The sequence below is a fragment of the Eucyclogobius newberryi genome, unplaced genomic scaffold, assembly GCF_026437365.1.
Source record: "Eucyclogobius newberryi isolate DKJ021-1_F unplaced genomic scaffold, fEucNew1.0.hap1 SCAF_3, whole genome shotgun sequence".
In the NCBI taxonomy this organism is placed as follows: domain Eukaryota; kingdom Metazoa; phylum Chordata; class Actinopteri; order Gobiiformes; family Gobiidae; genus Eucyclogobius; species Eucyclogobius newberryi.
Window position 1 is genome coordinate 36124249 of NW_027315945.1, and position 22548 is coordinate 36146796.

At 42.8% G+C, this 22548-nt stretch overlaps 2 protein-coding genes across 4 annotated transcripts in view; both read left to right on the forward strand.

The window, feature by feature from the left end:
• The window catches only part of adcy3a (adenylate cyclase 3a), a 31549-nt gene extending 24960 nt beyond the window's left edge, over positions 1-6589 (forward strand). For 2 of the 3 annotated variants that reach the window (XM_072461093.1, XM_072461094.1), the window contains 9 exons: positions 554-670; positions 1062-1303; positions 2045-2126; positions 2206-2364; positions 3604-3750; positions 4558-4671; positions 4765-4891; positions 4975-5099; positions 6207-6589. In XM_072461093.1, coding sequence (XP_072317194.1) covers positions 554-670; positions 1062-1303; positions 2045-2126; positions 2206-2364; positions 3604-3750; positions 4558-4671; positions 4765-4891; positions 4975-5099; positions 6207-6386 — 1293 coding nt within the window. In that variant the 3' untranslated portion in view covers positions 6387-6589. Of the gene's footprint in view, positions 1-553; positions 671-740; positions 832-1061; positions 1304-2044; positions 2127-2205; positions 2365-3603; positions 3751-4557; positions 4672-4764; positions 4892-4974; positions 5100-6206 lie in introns of all 3 variants that reach the window. The other variant, XM_072461095.1, reaches the window with a different exon arrangement.
• A 5387-nt stretch (positions 6590-11976) lies between these two features.
• Positions 11977-22548, forward strand: part of LOC140374257 (WD repeat-containing protein 26-like) — a 35035-nt gene continuing 24463 nt past the window's right edge. Inside the window, exons 1-5 of the mRNA XM_072461103.1 lie at positions 11977-12624; positions 14580-14679; positions 16839-16895; positions 17789-17925; positions 22079-22176. Coding sequence (XP_072317204.1) covers positions 12287-12624; positions 14580-14679; positions 16839-16895; positions 17789-17925; positions 22079-22176 — 730 coding nt within the window. The 5' untranslated portion in view covers positions 11977-12286. The remainder of the gene's footprint in view (positions 12625-14579; positions 14680-16838; positions 16896-17788; positions 17926-22078; positions 22177-22548) is intronic.

Consider the following 22548-nt stretch of genomic DNA (forward strand, 5'->3'; position numbering starts at 1 on the left):
CTATGACCGACCCCTAGAGGGCGGTGCTGAACAGACCTCACAATATACAGCCAGTTCAGTGATGTTTATGTCGATGGGTAAATGATGGGCCCATGATCCACTTTAAATGGGTCTTTGAAGCGCCCCCTACAGGGCGGACGACTCAATGAACTAAAGCGCAGTTAAGATAAAGATACTTTGAAATTTGTTAAAAAATATAAAAATGTTATGACAGAATAGCAATTTTTTTAGGTTTATAATGTCACTTCCTGTTTGTAATTAGGAAATTGAATTTAATTTCCTAATCACATTAGGAAATTACCAAGCAAACACTGGGCCAAAACTCATCTAATGTCACTTTATTTTTATTTGAGAAAAAGTGTATAGAATGACTTTATTTTGTTGAATTAATGTTTAGAGAGTCAAAAAAGTTGTAAATTCTGCATAAACTTTGACTGGTGTGATGTCACTTCCTGTCATTTTTAAGTTTTCTCCACAAATAAAGTCAAAATTAGAACATTGTAAAAGTCCGTCATAGGCACTTTAACGAGGCAATGTCCTTTTTTGTCTTCAGGTTTTCCCAAAGAAGCTGGTGACGTTCTCCACGTGGATCGACCACACCCGCTGGGCCCGAAACACCTGGGCCATGGCGGCCATCTTCATCCTCACTCTGGCCGACATCGTGGACATGGTGAACTCGGACTTGTTTGGTCCCAAAACCTCTTTTTTTCTCTTTTAACCAAGTGTAAAAGAGTAAAAAGTATAGTAGTAGTAGTAGTAGTAGTAGTAGTAGTAGTAGTAGTAGTAGTAGTAGTAGTAGTAGTAGTAGTAGTAGTAGTAGTAGTAGTAGTAGTAGTAGTAGTAGTAGTAGTAGTAGTAGTAGTAGTAGTACAGATAATGTGTATATATTTATATTTAATCTTCTTTGACAAACCTGACTGAACTATAATGTGACGTATGTTAATAAAAATAAATAGATTAGACATAAAGAGAACATGCAAACGCCCCAAATGCAGAGTGTGTTTCCTGAGGGGCGTGGTCTCACTTACCCCCCTCCCCCCTCTCCCTCTCGTGTCAAACAGTTGAGCTGTTTGCCCCGCCCTCCGGACCCCGCGGCCCCGCCCTCCGCCTGCCCAGAGAACCCAAAGTACTACAGCTATGTGGCGGTGCTGGCGCTCATGGCCACGACGATGCTGGTGCAGGTCAGCCACATGGTCAAGCTCACGCTCATGCTGCTCATCACCGCGGCGACCGGCGTGGTCAACATCTACAGCTGGAGGGACATCTTCGACCGCTACGACCGCGAGCGCTTCCAGGAGTACAGGTACGGGACGGGAGCCGGGTTTATGAAATGACGCTAAAGTGGGCGAGATGCGACGGGTTTGGGGGGTTTCGATCGCCGTGAAAAGAAACGTGACGATCGTATTTAATTTGAGGTTTTCCTGATGAATCTGAAATAAATTGTCTGAATATATCGCTGTTGAAATAATCCAGAACATCGAGACGTCGCCCGCCGTATTTACGATTATATTTTAATTTGAATAATCACGATTGTCAATGATGGGAATAATCTTGACGTCCCGAGACTCAAACGCAATTAAAATGTTTGATTTTAAAATGATTAGTCGAGTTACATTTAGTAGCAGTAGTATAAATAATAAATTAAAAATAATAATACAATATTTGTTTTTTTTATTATAAAAATAATACATAAAACATAATAATAAATTAAAATAATAATAAATTAAAAATAATAATAATACATTTAAAAATATATATATTGCATTATTATTTTATGCAAATAATAATGCATAAAAATAAAACAAAATACAAATAATACATTTTAAATAATAACAAAAAAAATAATAATACATTTAAAAAGAATATATAAATTAAAAAAAAAAGATTGGTAAATTAAAAATAGTAGTAAATTAAAAAAATAATAATAACAATAAATGTAACATAATAATAATTCAAATAAACATTTATGGCCTGTGAATTTATGATACTAAAATAAAGAATGTTTTAAACTGCATTTTAACGTGTTCTTTTTGTTTGGTCGCAGCCCGTATTTGGTCCCCTCCAAATTCACCATGACGATAATGATCTTCATCATGATGGTCAGCTTCTACTACTTCTCCAGACACGTACGTCCAGCGGCGCCGCGGTCACTCTTGTCCTTTTGCACTGGTGGTCGTTGGCGTCACTTCCTCTTTTGTCCTGCAGGTGGAGAAACTGGCGCGGACGCTGTTCCTGTGGAAGATCGAGGTCCACGAGCAGAAGGAGAAGGTTTACGAGATGAGGCGCTGGAACGAGGCTCTGGTCACAAACATGTTACCGGAGCACGTGGCCCGCCACTTCCTCGGCTCCAAGAAGAGGGACGAGGTACGTCTGCGGAGCAGGCCGACGTGCAACTCATATTATATTATAGCCGTTAGTTGTTTAGGATGAATATGAGAATTTTACTCCATTTTATCGAAGCCATTTGAGGACGTCCCAGTGGAGAGTATTTACAGACTGTAGCGTGTTTTCATCTAAAGCACTGGATTTACACGTTTATCATGTCATTTCTGTGGGATTCCTGCTCTGTCTGAGTAATAAAACCTCCAGAACTAAGTTACTCTGGTGATGGAGCGCCCCCTGCAGCTCCCGTGTGAAAATACAGGTTTTTCTTTCTTTCTCATGATAAGACGGTATAATCACAAACAAATACACTTGGCCAACGTCTCGAGGCTGGTTTTCCGCCCAGAGACAGCAGGGGGCGACAAAGGACACTTCAAAAGCCCTTAAAATACATATTTAACCATCACAGCGACTTACAAAGACGTTCAATAAGGTGAAAATGTTCCTTAATTCTGCTTTAACGATTATTCGACACTGAATCCACTATTTCTATGATGGATTGAGTTGAGATGAATGGATGAAGTTGCTGCAGCTCTTTTCATAATGAAGATGAAGCGTCACAGTGAATTTGTGTGAGTCTTATGCACATGTCGCCCGGGACAGAGGGGCGGAGCTACAGACTTCCCTCAGGCGAGACGCTTCCTCCTCCCATAACACAGACAGAATCCCTCACCACAACACCTCATTTATGTGATTTCTCTTCCTCCTTCATCTCCTCCTTCTCCTTCCCCTTTTCCTCATCCTTCTCCTCCTCTTCCCCCTCGTCCTCCTCATCCTTCTCCTCCCCTTCCTTCTTCATCTCTTCCCCCTCCTCCTTCTCCCCCCTCATTCTCCTTCCCCTCCTTCTTCTTTTCCTTCTCCTCCTCCTCTTTCTTCCTTCTTCTCTTCTTTCTCCTTATTTGTCTTCTTTCTCCTCCTCCTTCTTCTTCTTCTCTTCCTCCTCCTCCTTCTTCTTTTCTTCCTCCTTCCCCTCTCCTCCCTCTCCTCTTCACCTCCTCCCTCTTCCCCTCCTCCTTTCCTCCCCCTCCTCCTCTTTCTTCCTCCTCCTTCTCCTCCTCCCCCCTCCTCTTCCTCCTTGTCCTCCTCTCCTCCTCTTCCTCTCTCCCCCCCTCCTCCTCTTCTTCCTACTCCTCCTTCCCCTCCTCTTCCTCCTCTCCTCCTCTTCCTCTCTCCCCCCTCCTCCTCCCCCTTCCCCCCCTCCTCCTCCCCCTCCTCCTGCAGGAGCTGTACAGTCAGTCGTACGACGAGATCGGCGTCATGTTCGCGTCGATCCCAAACTTCTCTGACTTTTACACGGAGGAGAGCATCAACAACGGCGGCATCGAGTGTCTGCGCTTCCTCAACGAGATCATCTCCGACTTTGACAGCGTAGGACGTTTTTACCGTTTGTCTCGCACTTACTTTAGCATTTATTTCTGTTCTTTGTTTGAGCGTCAGTTGAGATTTTAGAAGAAGCGTCGAGTTTGTGTGACATTGTGGAAGTTTGTAACTGTTTTACCCACTTCCAGCTGACTGAATTAAAGCGCCCCCTACAGGTCGGTCCATGCATTAAACTAAAACGCAGTTAAGATAAATCTATATTATATTTTGGCAAAAATCATACACATTTTATCCCAGATTAGCTCATTTTTTAGGTTTTTAATTATACTTCCTGTTTGTAATTGATGACATCACACTTGGAAATTACCCAGCAAACACTGGGCCAAAACTGGGCAATTACAAATAAAAATATAATAGACCACAGTTATTTTTATTAATGTTTAGAGCGTCAAAAAAGTTGTTTCTTTGTGTAAATTCTGCATAAACTTTGTCTGGAATGAGAGTCCCTGGTGTGATGTCACTTCCTGTCATTTTTCTCCACAAATACCTGCTCGATTAGTGTAAAACTATCATTTATATGTACAACAGGTATAAATACACCAAATAAAGTCAAAATAAAAAAATCGTAAAAACCTGTCATGGGCCCTTTTCAAACTACAGCATCCGCCAAAACTGATCAACTTCCTGACTCAATCCCTTCACAATAAAATATGCGCGTGAGACATAAATGGCGCAGTTTCGCTATAACATCTTTTAAAATGGCAACAAACGGCGACGACGCTCAGAATGCGCAGCAGCAGCAGCAGCAGCAGCACCAGCAGCAATAACCTAATGTCATTGTTCTCCTCGTTTCAGCTGCTGGACGAGCCGCAGTTCCGTTGCATCACCAAAATCAAGACGATCGGCAGCACGTACATGGCGGCGTCCGGAGTCACGCCCGACGTCTCCAACGGATACTCCTGCGTCAAGGTCCGCCCCCTCGCGCCTCCTTTTAAAGACCCCCCCCCCGGCGCGTCACAGAAAGCGCCTGTAAATACCGTTCTGCTGTGTTTTTCCGTCCAGAAGGAGGAGCTGTCGGACCGCGAGCGCTGGCAGCATTTGGCCGACCTCGCCGACTTCGCCCTGGCCATGAAGGTCACGCTCATGAACATCAACTACCAGTCGTTCAACAACTTCATGCTGCGAATAGGTGCCCCAGACGTCACATTCGTCCGGTCATTCGCCCACGATGAGCGGTTAACGATTGTGATTCTCTCTCCCGCGCGTCCTCAGGTCTGAATAAAGGCGGCGTGCTGGCGGGCGTGATCGGCGCCCGTAAACCGCACTACGACATCTGGGGAAACACTGTGAACGTGGCCAGTCGAATGGAGTCCACGGGAGTCATGGGAAACATACAGGTTTGGCTTTTGTACTCGAGATCCTTTTGTGGCGTGAGGGTTTGTGTCGTTTTGTGTCGTTTTGTGGTACCATGACTACACTTTGAGTCTGTCTACGTGACGTGTTCTTCTGTTTTTATAATTGTGACTCCGTTTTGGTGGTAAAGAGCCGGTGATCATAGTTTTACGTCCGTTTTGAGTTGCAGTTTGCGAAGAAATTTGACAGGAAGTAGAGCCGAGTTCTAAAACGGCTGACTCCCTCTGTGATGTCATCAGTGTGCGACGTGCCGCTGGAAACGCAGAGGCGGTTTTAAACAATGGTTCAACAAAATAAAGGCGTTACATGGTTCAACAAAATAAAGGCGTTACATGGTTCGACAAAATAAAGGCGTTACATGGTTCGACAAAATAAAGGCGTCACATGGTTCCACAAAATAAAGGCGCTACATGGTTCAACAAAATAAAGGCGCTACATGGTTCAACAAAATAAAGGCGCTACATGGTTCAACAAAATAAAGGCGCTACATGGTGTTGTTGTGTGTCAAGTCGTAACTGTTGTCTCACTTGTGTGGAGTTTGGCTCTTGTTTACAGTCTGGTTGCTAGGTAACAGTCGTGGAATTACCTCTCCCTATGTCACATTTGCGGTTCACGTCCAACCAGGAAGTACAATTTTGAACTTTACACAAACGGTGAAACTTTGGACAAATGGGCAAAATGTTTCGTAAGATCTGAAATATAATTGTGTTCGGTGCGTTTTAGTCAAACGTCGTACAGACTTTAAAGGGCCGTCAGTGAAAAACACGAACGACCAGTTGGCCACGCCCAGTCGATCATTTTCTTTCCCTCTGATGTTTAATTATGACCGAGAAACGACAAAAAAAATGTACATAGCGCAATTCTTACTCAAATTGCCACAACTTTGACTAAATCAGCGCTCGCGATACAGTAACGCCACGATGTTGCGATACGCGCGATAATCGATATATCGCACATACTATTCTTCGATACGTCACTAGTTTTTTAACAAACTACATTGTAAAAACAGAATGAATACGTTTAATGTTGCGTCAGTGTCGCCAAGCTCTTGTCATTTGAACGCGTTGCGCTAACGCGTGTGTCGCCCTCAGGTGGTGGAGGACTGCTACAACATCCTGAAGGAGTACGGGTTCCGGTTCGTGCGGCGGGGGCCCATTTTCGTGAAGGGCAAAGGCGAGCTGCTCACGTACTTCTTGAAGGGGCGGGACAAACAGGGCTCCTTCATTAACGGCTCGTCCGTCACGTTGCCGCATCAGGTGGTGGACAGCTAAGGGCCGGACGGACTGACCCAAAGACGATGACGATCATTTTCGTACAAAATAATAGACCGTACTGCGAAGTCCGACTCACACCAATCAACCACTGTTTCCTTAACCGTTTGCAAGACGTGGGCGGCCATTTTTACTAAAGGACGACCAGCGGAAATGGTAAAACTTGCGAAGAGGTAATATTAAAGAGATGTATTTACTTTAAAGGGCACATATTATGCTTTTTTTTACCATGTTATAACGGCGTTTCCTCGTCAAAAAACACACACCCGGAGTTGCATTTCGTTTGATTCACGCTCGTCTCACGAAGTCCTCTCCCTCTGAGCCTCGGAAAAACACTCAGTTTGAATTGTTATTGATTTGTGACATCACAGGTAGATCTTTTGTGCCATTTTTTTAAGTCCATAAATCATCGCCAGACTCTTTCTGAGCATTTCTACTGTTTCTAATGTAGAAACCGCGCGCTCACGATGCCACGTCAGAGCTTTTGTTCAGTTCCCTCCGCTGCCAGTAGATGGCGCGCCAACACGGGGAACGCCTCACGGGAGAACGCCTCACGGGAGAACGCCTCACGGGAGAACGCCTCACGGGAGAACGCCTCACGGGGGAACGCCTCACGGGTTTAAAGTATTGTGTGCCGTCTGTTTTGAGTTCGAAAACACGAGATGCCAAAGCAAAGCTACTGACGAAGAACACAAATAACGCGTAATATGTGTCCTTTAAAACACGCACAATGCCGAGCGGAAAATGTATGTTTTTTGTTTCTTTTTGTGGAAAGACGGCGCCATCGGGAAACATTTACAATCCACACTTACAAAAACACAACCTTTCTGTTAAAAAGCCTATTTATTTTGTCCAAATCATATGTTTTGAAAATCGGAGAACCAAAAGTGAGTTAAAGTTTTCAATATTCATTCTAGACTCGCTATTTTTAAAAACAATTGTACCATTTTATAGCATTGGTCTCTATGACGACGAGAATATGCTGATAGATTTGTGCAGAAGTGTTCAATGTACAGGTTAAATTATTATTATTAACATGAGTTCATTTATTCAGCCAGTTTGTGTTACTGTATTTTTCGGAGTATAAGTCGCTCTGGAGTATAAGTCTCACCCCGGCCAAAACTATGAAAAAAGTACGGTATTATTTTAGGTTAAATATTCTGCAAAATCATCTAAATTTATTACAATTTATTACAATTACTCAACTTTAGTTCATTGATTTGATATAAATATGAGCTACAACCTCTTTTTGCTCATATTATCCATCAGAAAAGTGATAAAACGGGTTCAAATGCGCACAAAGACTGATCGAAGTGTAAAATTATAACCGATAAACTTTACAATTCTGTTCCTTTTTAGTATTCAAAACGACTCTGACATTTTCCGATTTGCCATTTTTCAAAGCGACCGCGTCGAGAATATCCGTCGTCGGTTCCGTCTTTCCACAAATAAAGATGTTAGTTTTCCGGGTGGCAGAGGACGGCCTGCACATGTGCGCTAGTGGGCGGAGCTTGGACGCGGGCGAGGTCGGGCCGGAACGCCAAGGACACAGATTACTCATGAATGTACGAGGTCGGTCTCGGATTGTAGCTCAGAAGAATCCGCGGGGTTCAAAGGTGAAAGTGCCTGTGGAAGGAGCACGTGACCCGGTCGTTAGCATCAGGCGCTAAAAGAGTTAAGTTTAAATGATTTATGTCACATTTACAGCCAGTGTTGGACCATTATCGTCATTTAAACATGTCTTTATAGCTCCAGGTTTTAGACGACACAATAAACAGTTACCGTATTTTCCGGACTATAAGTCGCACCGGAGTATAAGACAAAAAATTGGGGGAAATTGACTAAATCCATTGAATTCTTCTTCCTCTGTGTCACTTCTAAACAACTCCACAAACTCCAGAGGAAGAGGAAGTGCAGATTCTTCTTCTGCGTCGCTTAGAGCCTAGAGCGCCCTCTTGTGGTTGTTAGTGTGAAAATAACAAATAATATCACATATAAGTCGCTCTGGATTATAAGTCGCCCCCCGGACAAAACTATGAAAAAAGACGTATAGTCCGGAAAATACGGTATTTCTTGTCTTCTGATCAAACTGTTCAGGAAAGGTCACATTTGTCCTGACCCCGCCTCTGCACAGATCTGACCTGTAACTTAGCTTGGTGGCGCCACCTGCTGGTCTCCATGGAGATGAGAATGTGCTGATGTTGATCGAGCATCTTTCTGTGGATTAAGACAAAAGAAACATCGTCCGTGACTTTGGGATGGAATTTGAAACGTTGAATTTTGAATAGAATAACTTATTAATATTCTAAATTTTAAATCATGTTTTCGTGGTCAAAAGTCTTGGCTATAAAGGGATAAAGCTGCAGATGAAATGGTTCGTTATCTAAAGTCTCTGCCCCAAGGCGTGTGTGACTAAACAAACTGTAACTATAACGACTAAATAATACATCAAAGCTACTGCAACACGAGTTCAAATTATTAAAATGATATCGTGTCTTTCTGATCTTGGTCCTTTTGCTTTCTCAAACGTTGTGGTTTGGATCGCATTTAAATCATCTTAAAGGTCCATAAATACCGTATAAATACCGGAGTATAAATCGCACCAGCCAAAAAATGCATAATCAAGAAAAAAACAACAACATAAAAGTCACACTGGAGTATAAGTCGCACTTCGGCCAAAACTATGGGAAAAGGTGCGACTTATAGTCCGGAAAATACGGTACTATTACCTTTTGGCGTCTAAATCATTACAGAAAGCGTACAAACCCGGTCTCGTTCTCCTTCCACGATAAACATAAGTCGTGTTTAAACCGCCCTGACGTCGTGAAGCGCTCGAATGAGAACGTGGTGGGCGGCGGCCTCGGGGTCCGTGGCGATTGTAAAACCCGCCGCCGCCGTCAGGTGAAAGTGGGGCACGTGCAATAGCTCTCCCCCTCTCTCTCTCTCGCACCATCTCTTCCCCTTTAAACCGTATTTTTATATTGTAATTTAGTTGTATTTATGGACGCGAAAAGGCCGTGTAAATATACAGAGTTGGTCGATGGGCGCAGATTTTATTTATTACGATGTTTTTTCTTACGCTACGAAAATGTGCGAAAAGTGCCACAATTCTCAGGCTCGGGCACGACAATAGCACTTTGGAGACGCATCCCGTTCTTTGGTTTTTGTCCCGGGTTTTGAGGGAAATTTGACGATTGGTCGACTTGACGACGCGCCGCCGCGAGCGCCGAAAAACGAGCTGCGGGAGGTGCCGTTTGTCGCGTTTAAAAGACTTCAAATATGCTCTAAAAATAAACCAAAATTTAAACAAATAAACAAAACGTGTTCGCGGATTCGCATATATTTAAATTCAAAGTGTTCAAATTTCCCTTTTTTTTTTAAAAAAACCCCGCATTTCGTGTCCGTGAACCTGGTCTTTTTCCGTCGCAGTTTTGTCAAAAGGGTTTCGCCGCCAGCTCGTTTCCATGGCGATGTTATTGGCCCAGAATGTTCCACGGTTCTGCGTTAAAAGGCTTTTATACTTCGTCCGTTTTGACTGCCGGCGTTTGCAGTTCGTCGCTTAAAAAATACCTTTTACAAGAGCAAACGACGAGTTTAAAGTCACGCTGTGGAACATTCCGGGCTGCGCAATGGCATCGCCGCGGAAACGCACCCGAAAAAAGGTAAATCGTAGTCGGGGGTTTGTTCTGCGCCAGCCTGGTGTGGTGTGGCGATGGGTCCACGGCGCCCCCGATGGTGAAAGAGCAGAACTGCATCGTCCTGAGTTCGTCTTGAGTTTTATTCCCGTTTTTTGAGCCGGTTTGAAGGAGGTTCATGTCGCTCTTTGAGTTGTAGAGATTCTGTTTGTGTGACTCTTCTTTCTTTTAACTTATACTGTACGTCTTCTTTAAGGTGAGATAAATAAAGCATTTTAATAAACCGTGTGAGTGTCATTTTTATGCGTTTTATTTTGCAAAGAAAAAGTGAAATTGCAACGTCACTTTCGCCATATTTTGTGTGTTTTAAAATTAAATGCACAAAACATTAGTCACAAAGTTCATTATCCCATTATATTCATCAACACATCACAACCAAGTCTGCGTGATACAAAGAATAATAATCATTTATAATAACTTCTACATCAATAATAGCCCTGTTGAGTTAAAACACATGATCTGCTGAAATGAAGCTCATATTTAAACCGCTTTAGTCTCATTCAGTCTGTATTTTGTTATATTTATTCCCAAATTCACCATAAAAATCACGTTGCAGTTGTTGCACTTCACGTTTGCTTTCGATTTAGACCAAACAAAAATACAAAATGTAATAAATATTTTGTAATAATTTGTGGCATGTGATTTTGAGACAAACCCTGTATAACACCTTTACAGCACGTGTCCATCTGCACGTCTGTTCTGAGCAGCCTGAGCATTTAGTTTTCTTTTGTTTTAAATGCCTCACTTAATTTTCATGTAAAAATATTTTATAGCTTTTATTTGTATTATTATTTTTGTATTATATCTGGTGATCTGATTATTCCCACTTCTAGTTCTAAATCCGTATGAAGATAAGATATTCCTTTATTGTCCCACATGGGGAAATTTCATTGGTGCAACGCAGGTAGATACAGAGGTAGATACAGAAGAACAGATCACTTATAGGAAGTCTGAAAAACACTTTCAGTAGAAGATCTCCTATAAACAAAAACTCCCATAGACAAATAAATACATAAATACCATTGCATGTGATCCCGACAGTAATTGCACATGAATATGTGTCACGACAGCACATAGATTGCACATGAATTTCACAGTAATTGCACATGAATTCCAACAGCAATTGCACATATGACGGAATTGCACATGGTTAGGTCAGTATTGCGAGTGTTCAGGACTAACAGTGTTTGTTATAAAGTCTGACAGCAGCAGAAGGAAAGACCTGTGAAACCTTTCCTTCACACAGCGAGGGTGGATCAGTCTCTCACTGAAGCTGCTCTCCAGAGTGGACAGAGTGTCCTGCAGGGGGCGACACTCATGGTCCAGCATAGATGTGAGTTTAGCCAGGACCCTTCTGTCCCCCACCTCCTGCACCGAGTCCAGAGCGCAGCAGCTTCTTCCTCTCCCTCTCTGTGATGCTGCTGCTCCAGCAGGCCACACCTACAGGAGCTGATGCCACCACAGAGTCATAGAAGGTCTTCAGGAGTGGCCCTGTCACTCCAAAAGACCTGAGTCTCCTCAGGAGGTAGAGCCGACTCTGGAGGTAGAGATGGTAAATCAAATGGTGTTTTCTGGTAAATAATATAAAAACAGGGCAGTAAAAGCATCCACTTAATAACAATAATAATAGAAAAGCATAATTCCTCCTTGTGATATTCCTTATTCTGATGCTATTGTTCACTTACGTCATGTTCTTACACATTTTACACATTATTAGTCCATAACAGATTATTAGAAAACATTGACACGCGTTTAAAGGGCCCGTCAGGAGCCGCCTGCAGGAGCCGCGCGCGCCCCCTGCAGGTGACGCAGCGCTTCGACGGCACACAAAAAAAACAAGAGAAAACGTGCAGGAATTTCCGCTGACGTCACTGCGTCGGTCCATAACAAGAGCTGCGGCAACAACAATAACAAGCGGCGGTCCGGACACTTCCCGCGCGACGAACCGGGCCCGTGACAGCGCGACGAAATGCGGCGTTTGGACTGAACGACGCGTCCTCCGCCCCGGCCCCGCGCTCCGGCCCCGCGCTCCCGTACGCACCGGGATCGTCAACACGGCAGCGGAGGCGCTCATCTGGGTCAGCGCGAGTCTCGGGCCCCGCGCGCGCCTCCTTCGCTCTCCCGCGACCACCGAACGCACCGCGGCGCACGGGGAAATAACACGAGAGACGCGGCGACGAGCGCAGAGTCGCGTCCGGTGTCGAGATGCAGGCGAACGGAGCGGGCCAGACCGAGCTGTCGTGCCGCGGCAGCGCAGCCCAGAACGGAGACGCGAGCGCGGCGGGAGGAGCGGAGGTTTCCAACGGGCTCCCGCCGCCCGCAGCCGCAGCCGCAGCCGCCGCCGCCGTCTCCGTCTGCAACAACAACGCCAACTCCGTGCGCAACAGTAACAACAATGGAGTGACAGCCACGGGAGAGATCGGCGGCGGCGGCGGGAGCGGGAGTCCGCAGCTCGACGTCGGGAAGAAGAAAAAGCGGCTGTCGCAGTCGGAGGAGGACGTGATCAGGCTCATCGGTCAACATCTACACGATCTGGGACTCAAGTGAGTGACCGGGGACCGGAGGGGGCGACCGGGGACCGGAGGGGGGCGACCGGGGACCGGAGGGGGGTGAGGAGGGAGACGGAGGGGGTGGGGGGGGGGCTACCGGAGGACCGGAGGGGGGGGCAACCGGGGTCGTTGGGTTGACATTGGGACAGTGACAGCGGCGGCGAGTGTCATGTTTACACTCGTGACGTCACGGTATCACGTGTTTGTGTCACGATTATTGTGAGGAAAAATATCATGATTTCACGATTATTCACGATTATTAACAGTGAAATCTTTACATTGTCTTTCATTCTCGTGCTCTAAAATGTACAGAATGTTATTTTCTGAAAAACAAAATAAAGTTACATTTCGGTCTATTTTTCATGTTGTAAATGGAACAAAACTTATTTTTGCTTCGAAAATTGTGACAATTATTATTATTATAATTATTATTATCATTGGCATCTGTAGTTGTCGTGTTCTTTTCAATAGTTTAACGTCATATTTTGGCTAAATTGTGATGTAGAAATGTTGCTCATAGATTTTAGGTCTAATTTATTTGACTTCTGGTGTTTTTTAAATCTTTTGTGTAAAATCAGCCGAGAGAAAAGAATTGTCAAAGTGCGAGACATGAAAATAAAGCTCAATTCACTTGTGTCGGGTGAAAAAGCTGAACATTTACACTTTTAATAAGCCTTTTAGAAGCTTTTATTACAAGTCTCTAAATCCATGTTTTTGTGGAATCGGCTTCAGCTTTGAACTGGAAACTGTCCAAATGCAACAAACGCTCCGTCCACAGATTTACACTGAATTATAATCAGCAACTAAATCAATGTGAGTCAAGACGATGTGAGGAAATGACTCCAAAGAGTTCAGGAGCAGCTCCAGGGCTCGTTTAATTTACTTCTGTTTAATGTTTAAACCATGGTACAATGTGTTTTGTGGTTTAGTCATTTGTTTTGTTTTATTCTGGGTTTTTAACAGGAGAAAACTGTCAAACTGAAGCTTCTGCAGGAGAAAGAGTTTAAATGATCCTGAATCCTGTTCGTCCCCGTGCGACTGAAACGTATAAACAACACGACAAACTAAATCTATCACAATAACGATCAGTGTCCGATGGAAATATTTACTGTATTTTCCGGAGTATAAGTCGCACCAGCCAAAAAATGCATAATAGAGAAGAAAAAAACATATATAAGTTACATTTTTGGGGGAAATTAATTTTATAAAATCCAGGACCAAGAACAGACATTTCCTCTTGAAATGCAGTTTAAAATAATAACAGATGAGAGAACATGGTGAATAGGTGTACGTATGCTAACGCTAACACCTTCAGCTACATGACGTATGCTAACGCTAACACCTTCAGCTACATGACGTATGCTAACGCTAACACCTTCAGCTACATGAGGCACAGACAGAACTGTGGTAAGTGTCTGGTATGTTAACGTAACATATGAACAGTTATTCAGATAACTATAGCATAAAGAACATGCTAACAAGTTTACCAAAGCATCAGTTTTACCCCAAATCACTAAATCCATTGAATTCTTCTTCCTCTGTGTCACTTCTAAACAACTCCACAAACTCCAGAGGAAGAGGAAGTGCAGATTCTTCTTCTGCGTCGCTTAGAGCCTAGAGCGCCCTCTTGTGGTTGCCAGTGTGAAAATAATGAATAATTTCACATATAAGTCGCTCTGGAGTATAAATCGCACCCTGGCCAAAACTATGAAAAAAGGTGCAACTTATAGTCCGGAAAATACAGTATGTTTTGTTTTGACTGTTGTTTTTTTTAAATGAAAAGGGCAGATTTGAAATATTATTGAATCTTCCAGTATCTGCACCTTCTACTGACTTTTGTTTGGACGTTTGTTTGGACCTTTGTGGGTTGGTTGTTACCGTCCCGTCCAGTGCGTCGGTCACTGCTGAAAAGACAGTGTTTTAAAGTGTGAGGTGTGTGTTGGTTCCAGTCAGACGGTGGACCTCCTGATGCAGGAGTCCGGCTGTCGTCTGGAGCACCCGTCGGCCACAAAGTTTCGGAACCACGTCATGGAGGGCGAGTGGGACAAGGTGAGACCAGAACGCACACATTTAACATCATTTATCACACTCACCGGCCGCACCAATCCAAGTCCCATAAATAATGCACTACTCTGGCATTTTTACACACGTTTTGACCCCTCGGCTGCTATTTCATGTTTATATCAATGTAAAATGTATGAAATATAATTGTTAAACAGAGCAGAGCGAGATAATCATAATAATAATAAATGAATAATAATAATGAAATATTAATCAATAATAAAAATGAAAGATGAATAAAAATAAATTAATAATAATAATACAAATGAAAGATTAATAGTAATTATAAATAAATAATAAAATATTAATAATAATAAAAATGAAAGATTAATAATAATAATAATGTCCTTAAAGTGCCTATGACAGGTTTTTACGATGTTCTAATATTGACATTATTTGGTGTATTTGTACCTGTTGTACATATAAATTATAGTTTTACACCGATCGAGCAGGTATTTGTGGAGAAAACGTAGAAAAATCTGTAGAAAATGACAGGAAGTGACATCACACCAGGGACATTCATTCAAGTTCATGCATAATTTACACAAAGAAACAACTTTTTGGACTCTCTAAACGTGAATTCCACAAAATAAAATTGCTCTTATATATATTTATTCGTCAAATAAAAAGATGAGTTTTGGCCCAGTGTTTGCTGGGTAATTTCCTATCGTGATGTCATCAATTACAGACAGGAAGTGAAATTATAAACCTACAAAATGTGCTATTCTGTGATGATTTTTATTTTTATTTTATTTTCAAAATTCAAAATATCTTCATCTTAGCTGCATTTTAGTTCAATGAGTCGTCCGACCTGTAGGGTGCGCTTTAAACTCTGAGCTGGCAGAATTAAATGGAGGAAAATTGCCCTTGTTCTGTGAGGTCAAGGTCATGTTTAATTATCTTTAGACTTTTACGTCTCCCCTTGCACCAGGCAGCTGTCTCTGATGGGAACACGCCGTTTACTAGTGCCAGTGTTTATTAAAATGCCACTTTGTCATCGCCGCGACGATGAGCTCCTGACGGTGTTGACATCGTTACATACTTTGATACGGAGGGAATGGGTTGTGAAAAGTACTAGAAATCACATACTAATCGATACTTAAACGAATGACAATCAATAAACAGGACAAAACGTGACTTTGATCTGGAGCTAGTACAAGACGACGTGTGGAATAAAGAACGTACTGTTGAGTTGTGTCGGAAATGACATTCTATTGTGCATAAAAAGAGCATTATTTTATTATCATCGCGGTATTAAGTATCGAGCCTTTACCCTAGTATCAAAATACAGTTAAAATGCTCTTTTTATACACAATAGACGGAAGTTATTTTCATATTTTGCCATGTTTTCTTATAATAGCTCCAATAAAGGTCAAGAATAGTCAAGAAAGGTCAAATTCTGTCCTTTTAAAGTGATTATTTTGTATTAAAATTAAGTTATTTACATTTAGGTCTACTTTTTAGGCAGTATATATTGAACAAAAAACATTAAATTTAGCTTCTAAAATTGTCACGATTTAATGTTTTTGGTTCTGATGTTTATATTGTGACTGGAATAAATTATTAACCAAATAAAACCTTAATCATTAGCATTTTAAAACAAAATTGTATGTCTTTTTGAATAAGGAAAAAGTCCACAAAATGTTGCATTACAGTAATAACCTGAAACTAATGAATTAAGTATCCACAAACTCAACGGAATTATAATGTTTATATTTAAAAAAGGCAAAATAAACTCACATTATCCTAACATCATCCTTTCTGCTGTGGTCCATGCTAATGTTTAATATCACTACAATTATTATTCGACTAATAAAACTCCTGGACAACCATGACACCATCAACCGATTAATCGACTTAACGCAGAGTGTTTCCACAAATCTCTGCACATCACAGTAGGGCATAAGAAGTCCCTCGTTTCTGTCACGTTTAATAAAATACCATGATATTTGAGTTGTTATGGTACTGCGTAAATGTCACACCGTCCCATCTCTATTTGTGACTTGTTTCTCTTTAGACTGTGTATATATATATATTTGTTGAGCTTGTAAAACACAATCAGATCCGTTTCATCGCTGTGTCGTATGATCTCTGCTTTACCAATTAAAATGATATAATTAAGAATAAATATTGTGTGTTTTTTTCAGGCCGAGAGTGACTTGAACGAGCTGAAGGCGCTGATGCATTCTCCCAGCGCTATCGTGGTAAGTTTAGAGACATTTTCCGGAGTATAAGTCGCACCAGCCAAAAAATGCAAAATAGGGAAGAAAAAACATATATAAGTCGCGCTGGAGTATAAGTCGCATTTTTTGGTGAAATGTATTTGATAAAATCCAAGACCAAGAACAGACATTTCCTCTTGAAATGCAGTTTAAAATAATAACAGATGAGAGAACATGGTGAATAGGTGTACGTATGCTAACGCTAACACCTTCAGCTACATGACGTATGCTAACGGTAACACCTTCAGCTACATAACGCAAAGACAGAACTGTGGTAAGTGTCTGGTATGTGAACGTAACGAGAGAGAAAGTGAACGTTTTGTCCTCGAAGAAATGGACCGCAGCACAATAATGAGGCTAACAACGAGGCTAACAGTGAGGCTAACAGTGAGGCTAAGAGCGAGGCTAACTGTGAGGCTAACTGTGAGGCTAACAACGAGGCTAACAGTGAGGCTAAGAGCGAGACTAACTGTGAGGCTAACTGTGAGGCTAACAGTGAGGCTAACAGTGAGGCTAACAGTGAAGCCAAGAGCGGGGCTATGAGTGAGGCTAACAACGAGGCTAAGAGCGAGGCTAAGAGAGAAGCTAACAGTGAGGCTACGGTCTACAGAAGACGGGACTGACCCACAAAGAAACGTCTGGTCGCTCTGAAAATCTGACCGTTGCCTGATTTATAGAGCGATCAAATCATTGAAAATGGTTCAATCGATGCGAGTTGCTGGATTTATTTCCGATTGTACTTTTGACCTACAAATAAAACCGTTACTCACGGCTGAAGGTGTTTTCGCTCATCAGATTTGTCGTAAACACGCACCAAACGTCTAGTTGTTGGGTCACGTGATCGTTCCGGTCGTATTCTGTCCGTGTGTTTGCAGCGGATGAAGTTCCTGTTGCTGCAGCAGAAGTATCTGGAGTTCCTGGAGGACGGGAAGGTTCTGGAGGCTCTGCAGGTTCTCAGGGCCGAACTCACGCCTCTGAAGTACAACACCGAGAGGATCCACATACTCAGCGGGTCAGTCACACTTCAATGTCAAACATAGTAGAAAAAGCTTCAGTTGTAGTCATCTGGACTCAGTTTGAAAAAATAGACGTTTCGACTCTCATCCAAGAGTCATTGTCAATAACAGAATTTAGGTCGAGAACTCCGATATTAATACTGTTCTGTGGTAAGACCCACCCATTGGGAGGAGCCTTCCTGAAGTAGAAAGAGTTGTTTGTTTCAACAGAAACTCCCCCTTGTATCTACCGAGCTAGCCTATTCAGAATCTTAATGGGCTATTAGAATCCTCTTTGTCTTTGTGAGACCCTGGCTCAACCACCCTGAGTACCTGATTAGCATCTGAATGTCCTCTACCTTTCCAGGGGTTCAGTAACCCATTATAAATAACAGGAAGATTAAACCTTAGCCCTCCATTTCTGTTTAAAGAAGGTCTTTCTTTTTTAACAAAAATAGCTTCCTTGACTCCTCTTTCAAACCATCTTTTCTCCCTGCTTAAAACCTTCACCTCACCGTCTTCAAACGAGTGATTAGAGGCTTCAAGATGGAGATGCACGGCACTCTGTGGTCCTGAACTAGTATTTCTTCTGTGCTGATAAAGCCTCTTGTGTAGAGGCTGTTTCGTCTCACCTATGTACCGTTCTTTACAGCTTTCTTCACTGCATTGGATCGAATAAACTACATTGCTCTGTTTTTGAGTCGGCAACTTGTCCTTAGGGTGAACCAGTTTTTGTCTTAAAGTGTTTCCTGGTTTAAAATAAACAGGGACTTCGTGTTGTCTAAAAATTCTCTGCAGTTTTTCCGACAGGCCAGACACATAAGGGATAGAAACACCCTTCCTTCCCTGTTCAGTTTCCCTTTTGTCCTGCTTCTTGGTTCTCTTCACTCTGTTGAGAGCCCAAGCGGGGTAACCACAGGCTGAGAGGGCATTTCGGACATGTTTTTCCTCTTTCTTCTTGCCCTCTGAGCTGGTGGGCACACCTTGAGCTCTGTGTTGTAAGGTTCTGATCACCCCCAGCTTGTGCTGTAGTGGGTGGTTGGAACCAAAGAGCAGATACTGGTCCGTGTGTGTAGGTTTCCTATATACTTCTATTTGGAGTTTCCCGTCCTCTCCTCTGATCGTGGCACAATCAAGAAAGGCCAAGCGATTCTCCTTAGCGTCTTCTCTTGTAAACCTGATATGTGGGTCCACAGCATTGATGTGATCAGAGAAGGTTTCCAGCTCTTGTTTCTTAATTGTTACAAAAGTATCATCGACATAGCGGAGCCACAGTTTTGGGGCTATGCCTGAGAATGAGGACAGTGCCTTCTTCTCAAAGTGCTCCATGTACAGGTTGGCCACTATGGGAGAGACGGGCGAGCCCATGGCACAGCCATGAATCTGTCTGTAAAATTGTCCCCGGAATTGAAAGTAAGTGGTGTTCAGACAGATGTCCAACAGTTTACATATGTGTTCAGGTGTCAGTTTGGTCCTTTCCTGTAGGGTGGAGTCTTCCTGCAGTCTGATCCTCACTGCTGCTACTGCATCAGAGGTCAGGATGCAGGTGAACAGGGACACAACATCATATGAAATCATGAGGTCATCTGGGTCCAGTTGGAGATGTTTCACTTTATCCACAAAGTTGTGCGTGTTTTCCACATGATGTTCCAAATTCCCCACAAGCGGAGCCAATATAGTTGTTAAATGCTTGGCCACATTGTAGGTGATGGAATCTGTGCTGCACACTATGGGTCTGAGTGGAACATCCTTTTTGTGTATTTTTGGAAGGCCATAAATGCAAGGCATGGCTTCCCCAGGATACAGTCTGTAATACAGAGGCCGGTCTATCGCTTCCTCTTTTTCCAGCCTTTGTAAACAGTCTATCACATTCAGCCGTGTGATTGCGTAGCAGGAAACACACCAGAACCAAAACGACGCATTGTTTTTTTTAGGAAAGCGGAGGAACAAAATACCTCAGAGAACAAAACATTCTTTCAAAGGCGCTTCATAATTGTGTTTCGTTTGCTTCTCTCTGCGGAAATGTTCTGCAGTGTGGCATTAAAGTGACGTATGACAGGTTTTTACGATTTTCTAATTTAGACTTTATATAATGTTTGGTGTATTTGTCCCTGTCGTACGTATAAATTATAGTTTTACACCAGTCGAGCAGGTATTTGTGGAGAAAACGTTGAAAAATCTGTAGAAAGTGACAGGAAGTGACTCATTCCAGTCAAAGTTTATGCAGAATTTACACAAAAGAAACAACTTTTTTGACTAAACATTAATTCAACAAAATAAAGTTAATATAAAAAAAAAAAAAAAAAAATTGTGACATTAGATGGGTTTTGGCCCAGAGTTTTCTAGCTATTGTGGGATAATATTTAGCAAAATTTATTTATCTTACCGGTACATGCATTTTAGTTCAATCAGTCGTCCGACCTGTAGGGGGCACTTTAAACATATCTTGTATTTAGGAGTTTTTTAATTGTTCAAAAAATAGCTTTAAAAACATTCGCATTCATCCTGTGAGCGTGTTTCTGTCATTGACCTGCACGAGGTGTCGACATTATAATACGGCTTAAACTAAATATGTGTCCTTTAAAGGTCCCATAACATGCAAAATCGACTTTTCAGAGCTTTTAACCTTCTTACATTGCTATTTGTGCTTCATATTTGTACCCAGAGTGTTTTTTTGATTGATTTCCGCAGTGTTTAGCTATATTACAGACTATCTCCTTTCCTCCAATCTCCAAACTGACGGGCGGTGGGTGCAAGACTGCGTCATAAGGGCAAGCACGTGTCATCATCCCCCCTCTCCACCCCCCTCCCCCCTCACCCTCCCCTCCCGCCTCCCGCCTAGGGTTCCCGGGTTGGTGAGGGGGTCCAAGGTCTGGGTGATATTTCTTAACTATTATGTTAAGGGTGATGCACAACCCTTATTATTATCAATTATACACTTAGGATAGACTACGAAACGTGAAAAAAAAGCATGTTATGGCACCTTTAACTGATCAAACAAAGTCTCATCTCTTTTTATTTTGCCAGTTTTATTTCCACTTTCATGGTGAACTTTGAGCGTACGTGTTTGCCATGACTGTATTCTTCTATCCGCTTGTTATTTATTCACTACTACATCGCAGCTCGTACATCGTGCAACGTTGTAAATGAATACGTATTCACGCTGTGGGGGCGAGTGTTTGAGGAAACTGTTGAAAAGAGTAGTATGTTTTTTTCTTTTTTAAGTGTGGCATCAATGAGTCACTGTTTCTGCCGGGCTGAGTAATACAGCAAACAAAAGAAACAATAAAAGACTCATGGGACCACTTTGTAGGTGGAATGAACAAGGCAGAAAGTGAAGGTTATGTCCTTGAGGAAAGGGAACGCAGCACAATAATGAGGCTAACAGTGAGGCTAACAGTGAGGCTAACGGTGGGGCTAACAATGAGGCTAACAGTGAGGCTAACGGTGGGGCTAACAGTGAGGCTAACAGTGAGGCTAACAGTGAGGCTAACAGTGGGGCTAACAGTGAGGATAACCGTGGGGCTAACAATGAGGCTAACAATGAGGCTAACAGTGAGGCTAACAATGAGGCTAACAGTGAGGCTAACAATGAGGCTAACAGTGAGCCTAACAGTGAGCCTAACAGTGAGCCTAACAGTGAGCCTAACAGTGAGCCTAACAGTGAGCCTAACAGTGAGGCTAACAGTGAGGCTAACAGTGAGGCTAACTGTGAGGCTAACAGTGAGGCTAGCAATGAGGCTAGCAATGAGGCTAACAGTGAGGCTAACAAAGAGACTAAGAGCGGGGCTAAGAGCGAGGCTAACAATGAGGCTAAGAACGAGGCTAACAATAAGGCTAAGAGAGAGGCTAAAAGAGAGGCTAACAATGAGGCTAACAACGAGGCTAAGTTTTTCGTAAAACTTTGGTCAGTCTTTGGTCAGACCTTGTTTAGATCTCTGTGTTTACAACGGCACGTCGCACATTGATGACATCACAGAGGGATTCAGCTCTACTTGTCATGCTAAACTTTTTATTTTTCAAAGTTTCTTCACAAACTGACACTTAGCGAAAGTAAAACCATGTCAAATATTTACCACAGGTTCTACACCACAAAATTAGAAACTAGAAAATTATAAAACCTGTGGTATAGACTTTAAACTTTAAAACGTATACAATTGTGTGTCGCAGGTACCTGATGTGCAGTCACGCCGACGACCTCCGAGCCAAAGCCGACTGGGAGGGAAAAGGCGCCGCGTCTCGCACCAAACTCCTGGACAAACTGCAGAGTGAGACGTTCAGCTTTTCTTTCGACAGACGTGGCCTTTCCGCGCGGCGTTTGCATGTACTCCCTGTGTCTGCGCAGGTCGCCTTTGGGTGCCCCTCGTTCCCAGACCTCTCGTGGTGTTTGCATGTTCTCCCTGTGTCTGCGCAGGTCGCCTTTGGGTGCCCCTCGTTCCCAGACCTCTCGTGGTGTTTGCATGTTCTCCCTGTGTCTGCGCAGGTCTCCTTTGGGTGCCCCTCGTTCCCAGACCTCTCGTGGTGTTTGCATGTTCTCCCTGTGTCTGCGCAGGTCTCCTTTGGGTGCCCCTCGTTCCCAGATTTCTGGCAGCGTTTGCATGTTCTCCCCGTGTCTGCGCAGGTCTCTATTTTAATAGTGC